This window comes from Molothrus aeneus, chromosome 4 (genome assembly GCF_037042795.1).
Source record: "Molothrus aeneus isolate 106 chromosome 4, BPBGC_Maene_1.0, whole genome shotgun sequence".
Classification (NCBI taxonomy): domain Eukaryota; kingdom Metazoa; phylum Chordata; class Aves; order Passeriformes; family Icteridae; genus Molothrus; species Molothrus aeneus.
The window spans coordinates 26,264,508-26,278,988 of NC_089649.1; the positions used below are offsets into that span (position 1 = coordinate 26,264,508).

General features: G+C 38.0%; 1 protein-coding gene across 1 annotated transcript in view; it reads left to right on the top strand.

Moving 5' to 3' along the window:
* Positions 1-14,481, top strand: part of COL25A1 (collagen type XXV alpha 1 chain) — a 298,323-nt gene that overhangs the window by 235,701 nt on the left and 48,141 nt on the right. The window contains exons 14-18 of the mRNA XM_066548131.1: positions 794-820; positions 3,197-3,241; positions 7,235-7,267; positions 7,431-7,466; positions 11,344-11,388. Coding sequence (XP_066404228.1) covers positions 794-820; positions 3,197-3,241; positions 7,235-7,267; positions 7,431-7,466; positions 11,344-11,388 — 186 coding nt within the window. The remainder of the gene's footprint in view (positions 1-793; positions 821-3,196; positions 3,242-7,234; positions 7,268-7,430; positions 7,467-11,343; positions 11,389-14,481) is intronic.

Consider the following 14,481-nt stretch of genomic DNA (forward strand, 5'->3'; position numbering starts at 1 on the left):
TCTTACTTTGTATAGAGAAGAAGCCAAATTATGGCAGTTGATGCTTCATTCGTATTCACAGCTGTAGTCGCTGAGTTGCCTAGCGACTGCCAGCCATCAGAAGGGGCAAGGATGAGCCAGAGTGCAGCTCTGAGTCACAAATGCAGAGATGAGTTGTCGGGGTCAGGCTGGTGTGCAAAAGTGCTTTTGCAGTTTCTCAAGCACATTTTAATTTTGAAAGCAGTAATGGCTATAAGCCATCTTTTTGTTACAAAGATTGTTACAGAGAGTAGAGAGAGCACTGAAGGCTCTTTACTCTGGAAAAGTCGTGAATTTGTTCAAGACACTTAAGGCATTTTCTCTCTCTTGAGGAACCTTCTGAGCCGTTGACAGAATCATAAGACTTCCCCTTCACATCCAGACTTTTTGTTTCTTTTGTTTGTTCCCAAAACAAGGAGAACCACATGTAGGAGCCACCTAGCTCCCTGCAGGCTGCTTCTCAAAGACATATGCCTGTTTGTCAGGGTCTAGGACAAAATAGAGAGAGGTCTTCACATGCAAACCATTGAAGCTTTAAAAAAAAAAGTTCAAGTTGTATTGTCCATTGAGATCTATTAAATTTACATATTTTATTGTTCATTGGAGATTTTCTTGGTGTATTGTATCATCTGAGATGTTGTCATCAGTAGTGACATAATTATTAGTAAGGATAGTAATACTAATATTAGTAATAACTAATGATAGTAAAGCTAACACTCAGATTTCTGCCTGAGTTAGTAACTTATGACTTCTTTGCTCCAATTATTTTCCTTAGGGTGACCCTGGAGAAAGAGGAGAGAAGGTGAGATGTTTCAACTTCCTTTGTTGTCTTTCTGTTTTGAGCAACTTGCTTGGAGTGTACTGATCCTGAGTTTAAAAATAAAAATCCACAGCTCCTACCTGGAACTAATGTGGCACAGTGCAGCCTTCCCAAGGGTCAGATAATACCTGCTAATGGAAGTTATTGATCTGTGGTTACTGCAGTGGGATTAGTCACAGAGTGCAGTGATTGTGTGTTAAAGGCTGCACAGATGAGCAATCAGGCAACTAATCCTAACTGTGGTGAGTCTCAGAAAATGATGAGCCTGTCTGAATAAATTAGAGATCCACACATTTCTCATAACTTGGTTTTGATGCTCTGACACCTGTGTGGAATAAAGCAGTTAGGTAACAGAATGGTAAAACTACGTAGATTCTAAGTGATACCCGGATAACAAGCTCTCCACGTACTAAAAATAAAAATGGAAATGGAATAAAAATAAAAATGAAATAAAGAAAAAATTGAATGCTCCATTTGTGTTTGTGTCAGTTTAAGTAAAAGCAAGGGAGTCTGCCCCCGTGATCTCCAGTGATGCTGTCTGGAGAGGCACACTGATGGGGCTCTCACTTGCTGTGAGTTAGCAAGAAATTGCTTCTCTGATGTCCAGTCATACCAAGGCAAGACAAGGGGGTGGAACAGGCTCCATGCTGCAAAAGGGGAGTATAATTCTGTTCCCCCAGGCATAGTGGTGGGTAGGAGCACAGTGAGTTTAGAGCTGAGCTTCCTCACCTGCTCACTGGGGCAGTTTGAGAAATAGCATAAGCCTTATTTTGAGTAGGAATCCATGCACAGCCTCATCTTCTGCAAGTATACTGACCTTATATTTAAAAAATGAGTTGTTTGTACTGAGATGCAATTTGCTCTTGATAAATGTTTACCTGTGTCTTTGCAGCTACAACTGAATTTCACTTCCAGATCCATGTAGATCTGTGTAATAGCAGCTGGAAGCATGCATTGCCAAGGCTATCAATTTCACATTTTCAAAAGCACACCATAAAAATAATCTAGGGAAATCTTAAAAATCTGTACCCCACATGGAGAACTATGTAATCATGAAATATGCATAATGAAATAATTTATTCTGTCAAAATGATATTTTTAAAGTACTTCAGTAATCCTTAGTTTGTTTTCAGACATAAAAGGAATTACTTTGAATTTTAATATGTGGTGAATTTTTGTCACTTAAAACCATTTTATTTTTCCATAATTATCCTTTGTCTTTTTCTAAAATGTGTAGTTACAGATCCCCTCAATAAGTTTATCATGTTAATTGAACTTGAGTAACATTCCTCACTGTTACTCTTCCATGTTTCTGTTCATGTATGTTTCTTTAATTAAAGTGCTGCTAGATTGTTAGCTGGTTCCCATTGTATCAGTGGTTGTGATGTATAAATTTCTAAGTCTCCTCCAAAAGGATTTCACATTAAGGTTTTCAGAACAATCTGATACTGAATAATGTTATTAGAACAGTACTACTGGTTATCAGACCAAGGCCAGAAATGTGTTTTCAGTCTACTTAGGCTTTGTTTTTATCTATATTTTTTGCATTTTAATACTTACTGTGCTTTAAACGACCCTCAAGTCCCACAGAAATTTTTAGCCTGTATTCTTAACATAAAACAACATACAGCATATTTGATGTAGTCTGGACTTCTTATATGGTTACATGACTGAGTGGAAATTTGGTCTTTTTATAGATAAATATTGTGAAATTTTTCTTTTAAAATTTTGGGCATTTTTTTTGAGTAGAAGATGTCTACTCAGACATTAAAATGTTATCTGAATATCACTTTTTAAACAAAAACAATGCATAGAATTTATGTAGTGATAAAGTCATTTGGTAGCTCCTTGGAGGAGAGACATTTAGTGAATTTTTTTTTAGTTTGTAAATCATTCATGAAGGACTTCAGACTCAGAGAGTGTATGCTATCAATTACTTGAGAATCTCAATAAAAACTACTGGGATTGTCTAACTGTCATCTGAATTTGATAGATACATCGAGGTGAATGTGTCTGTGTTGGGAAGAAAAATGTATTTCTAATTTAAAGTGCTGAATCATCATGGAATCATTAAATCATTCCTTTCTTGCTAAACTACAGTGAACTGAGAAAGATGGTCGATTATGCCAGCAGGTATTTTGATGCTTTCTGGTGGGATTTTTTTACAGATCTGTGAAAGAGTTTGCAGTTATACTGAAGTCTGTGTAAGCCATAGCCACTTCCTGACCATGTCACAGAGACTGACTATCTGATGAACAAAATCAACTTGCACTGTTAATCATGTTAGAATGCTGACTCTTTTCTGCATACTGTGTTCTTACAGAAAATCATTACAATGTAATTGTGTTTCAATTGTAGGGGGATGCTGGTGAGAATGGACTGAAGGGTGACACAGGAGAAAAGGTAACAGCACTTCTTAGCAGAGAAGAAAATGTGTGCCTTAGGCATGCTTATAATATAACCAAATAATGGAAATAGTAATTTTTTCAAAAGAAAAAAGCATTTTGAGATTTTTTTTTTTAAAGGTGAGTGATTTGGTTAAGTTTCTTTTTATGAACAGCAGAAAAATTTTCACTATTCTGTCAAACTGAGCATAAGATTTCTTCCTTTATACAGCAGTAGCCCTAGTACATAATATATCAGCATGGTTCTAGCTAGCACTCCTCTGTTGAAATTTGCATCATACAGAAGCTTTGGTCACAACCTGCAGGTTGGAATTGTCCCTTTGAATTACGGCAATGTTCTCTGGTATACCCTTTATCTTTTCCCCTTCTGTGTTTCCATCAAAGAGTGGGACCAAACCAATATGGGACAAAAATTATGGTATTGTGATAGGCAACTTCCCTCCCAGATTGGCAGCTGGAAAATCAAGATTTGATGATAAACATACTTTACATCTTTATTCCAACTGAAATCAACGATAACCTTGCTTTATAACTTCTTAGTTCATTGTTACAGAGTATGAAGGTGTTGTAGAAATCACCAAAAAATAGATTTTGTCAAAATTTTTATTTTCCTGTGTTTTCTTTTATGTGAGACTCGCACTCAGAAAATTGAACTGGAATTTTCAGTGGGGTTTCCTTACAAAAGCCAGTCTTTAGCTGTCAGGGTAAAGGCTGTGTTGCACATGAGAAAGGTTCAGGCATATTGATCTCTTCTGGCCATCATTTTTGAGCTGATATGCTTCTAAAAAACATTTATTTTAATGACTAGGCTTGGGCAGACACATAAACACTTCTTCTTGTACTCCTGCATGTGTGATGCTTAACCAACTTACAGCATTTCAGTTCAAGGAGAAATTTAGGATGGATTTATCAAGCTGGTAAGGAGTGCATGCAAATCCCTCAGGAAGTATCATTTGGGTACAGTAAATCTGAACTTTGAAGAGCACCAGGATTTTAAGACATATTCTAAAATCAGCCATTAAAAATAGACATTAGATTTAAGAACAGACAAGTTACATGATTTTTGGAGTTAATTTAAATAATAATTTGTCTGCAGTCATGCTTATTAATAGAGATGAAAGTCTTAAGAACCTTATTTACTTTGTTACATGATGTATGCTGGTAACATAATCTTGATCCACTTACGTGATTTAAGAATATAATTGGCTACAAGTATAAATTGAGATTGTGGTCCAGATAGATAGCTCTACAACAAGTAAATGGTAAGGTTATAATCTCTCTGGGAAGCCTAGTGCAGTTTCTCCTGTTGCTTTTCTGCGTCATTAGCCTTGAGGGTGAGCTTGCATGCACAAGGATGCCCATATTGCCCTGTGATCAGCAGTGTGCACATCCCTCCATTTGGGATCATTTTGAGCAAAGAAAAAAGTTCTCTTCTTTCAGTGGGAGATCCTTTCTGCTCAAGTATAAAGTTTTAAATACTGCTGTGTGCAGAATAAATGTACATGTATAAATGTATAAATGCTGTGTGAACTCTCAGCAGTTAGGCAGTCGAGTTGGGATCAACTTGTGGAAAGTAGAGGTTCTCAGGAGACTTCTTATATTGCTGTATCTGAAGAAATTTCAAGATACCTCAACTTCATAATGCAGAAGTCTCCCATTTCTTCTTTCTTATTTTCAGAGGTGGGATGGTGACATAGGAATATATTCTGTTTGCTTGGCATGCACTAATTTAGCCATAAGGGGTTAGAGTCCTCTGCATTCATTTTTGCCAGACTTTCCAGAGCTGTGACTTCATTGACTTTCAATATTTTTCTTCTTTTTCCCTGCCTACAAGACAACTTGCCACCCAGAAAAAAAAAGAGAGTTCTTAGAGGAGAGCTGAAGCTTAAAGTTTCTGATAGGTAGCTTTGCAAACAGCACTTCCTAGAGAGCTTATGAGGGTGGTTTTTGACAGATAATTTGGGAGTAAGCATTAAACTTGGTGTCATTACTTTACACTTGAGCGACTTAACAGGGTTTGTATTCTTTCCTAATCTTCAGCATAGATGGAAGTTTTTGCTTAGGAGTTTTAATCCATAAAACTGAAATGCGTTTCTTTGAAAGCTTGAGTAGAGTTTCTGTGAGATAAAAAATAATTTTTTATTCATGTGGTGGGAGAGTGAGATACCACATGACAACAGATCCAGACTTGGTTTAGGAGCAGGTTCCTGTTTGTGCAAAAATATGTAGCTTTGTTTACTGAACTGTTGTACCTAGTGACACTCAAAAATAAGGACTCGGGTCCTTAATTCTTGACCTGAGACTTTAGAGTTAAAATGTCTTTGTTGAATTGTTGAAGACAGTGTCAATGCCAAGCTTGAGTTCTTGCTTCTGTTCTTCCACTGTAGCCTTGGTCCCTAGAAAAAACCAAGGATCTTCCTTCTTTGTACATGTTCCCCTGCTAAAGTTTCTTCATTTGCAAACTGTCTTGACTCAGCAGTGAATTGTGAACATGCTGTACCATAATTTTTTCTTTGATCTAACTTTTATTCTTGCGTGAAGGTGGATTATAAATATTTTGTGTCTTATCTTCTCCATATCCATCATTGCCCTTTGAAATATTTAACCATTTAATGTGTCTTAATAGTTGATTTGGCCATTTATAGCTATAAAAGGCTTGAGGCTTTTAGTTGCACATGCTTGTAAGGGATATTAGCAGTGTCACTCATGCATATCTATTAAAATGAGGCAGCTCAGGTTCCTGTGCATGTATCAATATCATAATACTGATTTTTGTGTTTTCTTCATTCAAGAGCAACCTGTAGTTACTGTGTATTCCTATTCTTCAGAGGCCAGTGAGCATGTTAACCAGTACTATTTAATTTTATAAGACCATACCAGGAAGATGCCATGTCCAAACCAGCTATGGCATTCACAGAAATATCGGGAATGGGTACCCCCTATTTATATTTTGTAAAAAGAATATTAAACCTTTATACCCTGCTTATATATCTCTGCTTCTGTCTTACCTATGTAAATCACTGGCAGGCTGCTGAGAGCTCTCAGAGCTTGAAGTTGCTGCTATGTAAAAGTTGCTGCTTTCAGTGAACAATGTACATTTATTCTGCATAATGAATAATTAAACAGTTTTTCAAATAGAAGCACACTAGTCATTTTCAGTAGTATATAGCCTAACTAGCAAACTTTTCAGTAGGCTTTTTTTCTTTTTTCCTTGGCATATTGATCAAGAAATAAAAAACAACTGATCCTCTGTCCTGTGCATATCAGTGCCTATGAAATCCAGTCAGCCCAGCAAAATATAGGCAAATCTTTTTGAGTGCTAGATGTCCGCTCAGAACAGAGACCGTTCCTGAATATGTAAATTACCACAGCTGTCTCATCATGTAAAGTATAGCCCTTCATGCATTAATTTATCCATTTAAATACCCTGGAGTGTTGAGGAAATAAAACTATGACCTGTCCTGATGGAGATAAACTCATAGGTCAATGGGGTTTTTTTTCAATGTGAATCTTCATTGGCACAAAAAACTGTTGTCAGTTGAGTCTTGACACTGGCCATCTATAAAATAGGTCAAATGGTCACTCATATTCTTTGTAAATAACAGTGAATTATTTTTAATGTAGGTCAGCAATTTAGAGATGTCAAAGTATGTCTCATATTCTGGCTGTGTGAAGTACATTTGAACAACATCTGAAATTATTAGATCTACATTATTAGTTGTGAAATTTGAAGTTAACTATAATAGGTGTTTGGGTGAGTGAAGCTAAATATCTCTCTACATGGTCTTGAAAACAACGCTGCTCCTTTTCTGATGTAATCAAACTGATGTAATTAATTAGTTAAATGCCTATGTAGTAGCACAGAAAACAGACAGTCTTGCTATGCAGTTATTTTGCTCTGTAATGTTGCTGTACTCTTACATGATTTATGTGTTTCCTGGAAAATAGTTTATGTAGTAAGAGTGATTATTTCTTGTGGATTTTGTATCAGGGTGACCCTGGCTCTTCTGCGGCTGGAATTAAGGTAATGGAGTTCTAAAGAAGTTGTGCAGGGAGAAGAGGGGTGGTTGGTCCATGTTACTTCCCAGTGTCACAGACATTTTGGTTATCATTAATGTTACAGTTTTCCACAGCTCCATCTTTAACTCATTTCTCAGATCTCATGTCTTTCATCTGTTTTCTTGTAGGGTGAACCCGGTGAATCTGGGCGGCCTGGACAAAAGGTACTGCTTGGAAATGTTCAATTTTCCTTCTCTGCTGGATTTGGGATAAATGATGTTACATATGTGTTACCAGTGCACCTACCTGGGATGAATCTGAGGCAGTACAATTTAGCAGCCCAAGGCTGTACACATTTGGTCTATGTTTATTTTGTATTTTAGAAAGGCACAGGAATGATGATACTAATTAACATGAAGAGCAATTTTGACTAACCCACCTTCCCTTCTAGCCCCAGCATACTTCTTGCATTGAGAGCTTACCCCTTTGCAGCTAGTGAGACTAACAAAGAATGGCTCTGCTCCTTGGGTCATCACAAACTAACCCTGCATGTCTGACTAATAATCTTCAAACTGTGGTACACTGGTAGATCTCATCAGGAAGGAGATAAATATTGGTTAGAATCCCTTTCACATACACCTGTGAGGGAAATCAAACTATCAGTGGCACATAGTGTGTTTGGAAAGACACAGACCAAGTAATGCTGCTCTGTTCTTCCTTCCAGTGTAAGAAATCCCCTGGGTGCTGTGTGGCTGAGGCTGCTTCTGCAAGGAAAGGTCCTGCAGGAGTTACAATAGCTGTACTGCACGAGGCCCTGTGAAGCTGGGGAATGTGTTCTGTGAATGCACAGTACATCAAACACAGCAAATGCTGTGCCTTCAGCTGCCTTTCCTGAGACTAGGGGGCAGGTCCTGCAGGGAGAGCAAAGAGACAATGAGAGCTGGATTTGTGCATTGCAACATTTGGTTTCCCTCTGGAGCCATTGGCACTGTTCTTGCCTCTTAAAACATTGAAAGTTTTCCACTGCACACTGCTGCCAGAGTCGAACAGAATCTTTCCGCCAGTTGAGAATTCCAGACAGATAGTCAAGAGCTAAAATTCTATATTGTGGATGGAAAGACAACCATTTTCTAATATTCAAGATACTTTGGTGACTAAGCAAAACCCCAAGCCACATATAAATAAGAAATAAATAAGAAATTAAGTATTTTTATTTAAGAAATTATAACTCTCATCAGAGACTAAATAAGACTATTATGGTTGAAAATGCAGTTCCTTAGTAAAGTGCAGATTTAATTAGGAAAGGTAATCAAAGTAGTTTAAAGCTATCTAATCCACAGAATCATTCAGTGTGTGCATTCTGCAGCGTGTGCTTTGCTTGGCTCATAAACTAGAAAATGCACTTAGGTGCCTGTGGAGATTCAGACTCTCATTAAGTGGCTGCCATGAAGCAAAACTAGCAGTGATTTATCAGCAGGCTCCTGGTTCTTAATCTCAGGCACTCAGATTTGATCTAATTCAAGCAACATGGATGAGTGAGAGGTATGCAGTTCAGACTTTCTATATTCTCACTTTCTTTTTGACACCAGAGGGGGGCTTAGTGTCTTCCTTCCATTCACCCCATGATTTCCTAGTGTGTCACAACTCCTGTCCCAGCCCCAACCATCAGCTCCCATAACATGCCCAGTCAGTGTGCCTCCTCCAGCCAGGTGCCCCATGTCTGCTGCACTACACCCCTGCTCAGCAGGGACTTTTTCACACTACCAGAGGTTGTGGGAGGCTCTTTTTCCAGTTGGAGGCATGCCTCTGCCATCTACATCATCTCAATGCTGTTCTCCCTCTCTGTGTTCCATTCATATTTCCTTCCTCTGTCTTCTTTTCTTTCTTATATTTTCCCTTTTATCTTCTTCTAGTTGTCCCTTATCCATCTTCTAAGGACAAATATGTGTTGAGCTGCCCAGCCAAACACTATTTGCATGAAATGAAGTGTGACAATATTTCAGCAGTCTGACAAGGCTGTTTGGGCCGCGTTGTGTGCTGAGGTGACAGAATGCCCTGCTCTGCCATTATGTAATAGAGTTCATATACAGCCTTGGTTTTTTTAAAAGTCATTCTTCTCATAAATCATGCTCAGAATTTTTGTATTAGGAAAGGTTCAAAAAAGTAAATACTCTGCATTCATCTATAATGCTAGCTGTAATTAAGAAATAGTGATTGATTTCATTGTTTTTCATATTGATGCATCTTTTAGGGGTATTTTAATTGTTTTAGATTACTGTGGCTCTGAACTGGCTTTGGTAGATCCTTTCTGCTTATTATGTGTGAGTGTATGGGGGTTAACTCTGTCCCAAGAGTAAAGCGTAACCTACTGCAGCAACACTAATATAATAAAATTATAAATATTCCAGTTCTGTGCTTGCAAGTGAAATTTAGTGCTTCCACAATTAGGTGGGTAAAGTTGATGGGTCGTAGTGCTGTATGTATAGCTGCTCATGCAAAAAGTGAAAAGACAGAGTAGGGGTTTGGAGTTAAAATTTTATTAGTGCAGTGGAGCATTATTCTTTTGCAAGAGTAATAACCCATTTTCTGCTTTAGAAAGTGATAGTCACCATTCTAAAAAGTGTCTATTGAAAATGGCTCCCTAGCCTTTATTCTTTCATCTGATTTGATAGTTACTACTTTGAGACTGGAATCTTTCCTGTGCTTTTAGGCAATTTGAACAGTTAGAACTTTGGAGAAACTAAAACAGATGAAGAAGCTTTTATCAGATCCTTCTATATCACTTAAAAATCGTTCCATTTGGTGAAGTGATTTCCAGCCCTTCTGTTGTGTTTTTCATTTTGTCCAGAGTGGTGTAATTTTGTTTTGAGTGTTCAAAGTCTGTGTAATATCTCTGCCTCAAAGAAGTGTCTGTGGGTAGTGCAGTTGGATGGACACCTGCATTATGTGTAGGTGTGTTTATATTTTTGTGTGTATGCACGAGTGTGTGTGGGTGTATGGGTGTGTGTAAGCCTGGGTGTACACAGGCACACAAAATATTTTAAAAGCACAACCTGTAGGTATCAGCCCAAACCACAGAGTTGAAGTCTGGATTTCTGTAAAGCTCATGAGTGTAAAAAAATCTGGAATATAGTTCAGTTCATTATAAAGGTAAAAGTTGGCTTCAGAGTTCAAACCTGAGCTTCCAGAAAGTTCAGGGAATATTAAGATCCAAGGTGCTGGTTAGAATCCATCTCTGTGTTAAAATAAAATCCCCAGCTTTTAAAATAATGTTTTATTCACATGTTATTGCTTTTTTTTTTTTTTCTGTTCACTATCTTTATTTCCCTAGGCAACATCTTTTCATTTAGCTGATACCTCAAAATGACCATTTGTGACAATGTTGTCATTCTTGTTTTAGACTATTTCCAAAGTTAATGCATTCAGTTTTCAACGCTTGTTACAAAATTACCTTGCAAATAGAGTTCTATAGGTCTTTCCATTGCAATTTTAAATAAGCAAGGTTTTTCTGGGTAAAGCAGTAAAAGGTTACATTCCCACTATCCTTCATGACACTGTGTATGTTCACAGATAAAGAACAAGCTCTGAAATGATGCCAAGGATAGCTCTATAAAACTGATGGCCCAGTTATAATTAGGCAGTCCTGCTTGAATTGTGCAATTTAAACCAAGCTCTTCTGAATGGCTTTGTAGGTAAATCAGAGAGTCACACAGCACAGTATCTAGCTCAGAGCTGAAAATGGAACAGAATTAGACATCTGTCAAAAGTATGGAACTTAAATGGCAGTAAAATGAACCAGTGCTGCTTGTTTTCTTCTCTTTTGCTGAAGTCTAATGTGAATTCATATTTGGCTTTCCTGACATGGATTTTCAGCCCTATATGTCATCTTCACATTGAAGGTTCCCATAAGATATCTAAGTCCTTAACATGACTCTTTCTAATTGTACATTTAAGTCACTCATTTTGAAAAAAACAATCTTGCTGGAGCTGACTAGCAATCATTCATGCTCTTTTATCTTCCTGCAGAATTTACAGGGCTGTTCAATGGATAGTGACCCTAACTGGATAATGTCTGTAATGTTATGTAATTTTCCTATGTAGGGTGAACCAGGCCTTCCTGGGCTTCCTGGACTTCCTGGAATAAAGGTAAATACTGTAGTACCTCTTGTACGGGGTGGGAATACCACAAAGAGGGGGGGGATGCAAGAATGTGGCACAAATGGACTTACTGTATTGTGTTATATCCTTTTCTGTGTCTCTGGTATTAAACTGGGGTTTTTTACAGCAAGTTCTCACATGAAAAATTGGTTAAGTGTCTATGAGTAGGCAAACAGTGTATCTTACATTAAAATGTGAGTCAGAACATTCTAGTTATTTCTTTTAAACAATAAGAGGAGACGTTTGGTTTTTTTTTTTTCCTTTAATGGAAAAGGAAAAAAATCATCATCAAAGTTTTAGTTGGTTTCCACTTCTGTGTGTGCTTTCCAGTAGCAATATTCTACTGAATTAACCAAACCTCCAGCCAGAGAACTACATTAATTATACACAGGCAGAGCAGACCTGGCTCTATTGACAAAAATACTCTGTGCTCCATTACACAGGCACTGACAAGTCAAAATGTTTTAATAATACTCTGTGCAGTATTACCTACAGTCCCTGACACAATACCTGGTTTAGTCCCTGGCTTCCAGTTTGTCTGGAGTCTTTAGGTAAGTTGATACAAAAGACACATTTAGTGTGTCTTAGTGGTTTAGTTCTAGCATAAGTGGTTGTCTTAGGATCTGCAGACACTTACTCAGTTTGAGGTGTAACTGTGTAATTCTGCACAGAGTGAGCAGATTCACATATCCTGAGTGAGTGCAGATCAGAAAGGCCACTTCTCCTTTGTGTCAAAGACTGTCCTTTCAGAAAACAAAATCTCTTGGAAACCTTTTCTTTGCATTCCAGCACGGCCCTTTGTACGTCTCAGGGGGAAAGTTTATAGGATTTCCCCCTAACAAGGAGGATAATTCAGAGGCCAAACTCTTGTCCATTGTGGTAGGATTCAGGATTTATCTCATGGAATGTAACATTTGCAGTGATTTTCTCAAGGGACCTGTGAATTGCCACAGTATTGAAGCATAATGTCCCTTCTGTGTTACTAGTGAACTATGGGAAAAATTGAATGTGCATATTAAATTTTGTGTGTTGTAGCAGCTTAAAATATAGTTCCTGTGGAGGTTGTTCATTTTCTGCAGAACAAACTCTGTACTGAGTAGTGAAGATCATGCAGGAGAAGTCTTGTGTGATTGAACTATTTTTATTAGGGCTTTGGCAGCAATCCCTATTCTGTTTACTTTAACAGTGAGCAAAGAGGTAGCTCAGATGGAGGTCAGTGAGGCACTTGCCTGAGGCACTCATCCCAGGGACACCTGCCAAAAGCAACTGGAGCTGTGGCTGGGCTTTGGGGTTCCCATGTTCATGCAGACCACATGTCCATGCATATAACCAGTAAATAAAAAAAATCTACATCTGAGTGGCTGCTCTGGGAAAATTATTTGTTGGCAGTAAGAACGGCTTAGAAGTGCAGCTTCCAGAATCACCTGAAAGATAAAATGTGAAGTGAAAAACGAATGAAGTGTGGGAGTTTTGCCCAGTGAAAATTTGTTTCCAAATTCAGGGGATACAGTGGAAAAACAGTATAGTTGCCTGCAGAGGAAAATGGAATAATTTGGTCAAATATTAATCATTTAGGAAAATACTTTCTCCTGTTTAAAATCCAGTCCAGAGGGAGACTGGTGGTGTTTCAATGAAGAAATTCAATCCAGTGCAATTCTGCATTGTCCTGAAATCTGGATGGTGACAAGGAAGCAGAATGTGCACAGGAGAGAGCAAAGCATATCTGGTCACATCAGACTTGCAGGATGGTGGCTGTTCATTTCAAGGCATTTGTAAGCTCTCTTTTATTAAGCAATCTGTAGTAAAAAAAAAAAAAATAGATTCTTCTGAGTCCCTGAGACTGTCTGTGGCATGAGAAGTGGCAGCAGAATGGCTGGAGTTATGAATATGGGCACTCATCAGCAAAGGTAAAGTAGGAGTTTCCCCCTTTTCTCACCCTCCCTTTTAGCAAAGATTTATGCACCACCATGGTAAGATCATTACGTGGATTTCCAAAAACAACAACATTGTTATCTCATGGAGAAGCAAATTTCCAGTGATCTGGTGTTGATCAAAAGCTACTTTGAAAATAGCAGTGACAGGATGAGAAACTTGAGCACGGAGGAAACTCAATTGTCTGGACTTGGAATCAGTTGGTGCTGTCATCTTGTACAAAACCAAGAGGAATCTTCCTTGAAGCAGTGGCTTCTTTTTTCTTTTTGTTTTTTTTTTGGGTTTTTTGCTTCCTTCTGGAATGATGCTTATTGTTTGTACAATTTTTTTCTGGGATTTTGGGTTCTGTTCTCATGTGGACTTTATAAAACTAAGTGATACGCAGTAGTAGTATAACATCAAAGACCTAGCAGAAGCCTCTCACAGTGTCATTGCAACATCTAAGAACTTGTAACAAAATTTAAGTTTCCATAAGGAAAATTTTTCCTAACAAACAGATTAGTGTTCTAAATGCACTCTCATTCTCATGCATTTGCATGCCAGCCCAGTAGCTGTTGGCAGAGATTTTTCAGGCTTTTTCCAAACTTTGTGAGAGGTAAGAAAATTATCAAGATACAGATTTATTGTACACATTGAAAATTCCTGTATGTAATTCTTAAATATTAAATAATGTCTTGTTTTCCTTAAATCTGTTAGCTGAACTTAAAATTGCTTCCTTGTGCATGTTTCTCTACAGTGGCAGGCTGTATTATGAAATGTTTTAGGTAATTGTGCACATGCACAGCACTCTTCACAAAAGCTAAACCAACCTGTGCTAACACAAGTGCTGTGCCAGGCAGTCTGTCCAGCTACAACTCATCTTTCTTCCCATGGTTGAACAAGCTTCCCAAGACATTCAGTCCTCTGTACTTCAGCATACATAAAGGATTAAGGAACACTAATCACCGAGAAACTTTCAGCTTCTTATAATGCCATTTCAGTTAATTAATCAAGGTTCCTGGGAGCCTGTAAGGACTTGGCTGAATGTGATACTGCAGTCTGAATGAGTGGCAACATTGGACAGACATGCAAGTATCACATCTGAATTCAGGGTATACAGCAGGGTCTTTTATTAGTTACTTTTCTAGACCCATTCACCAGGCACACCCG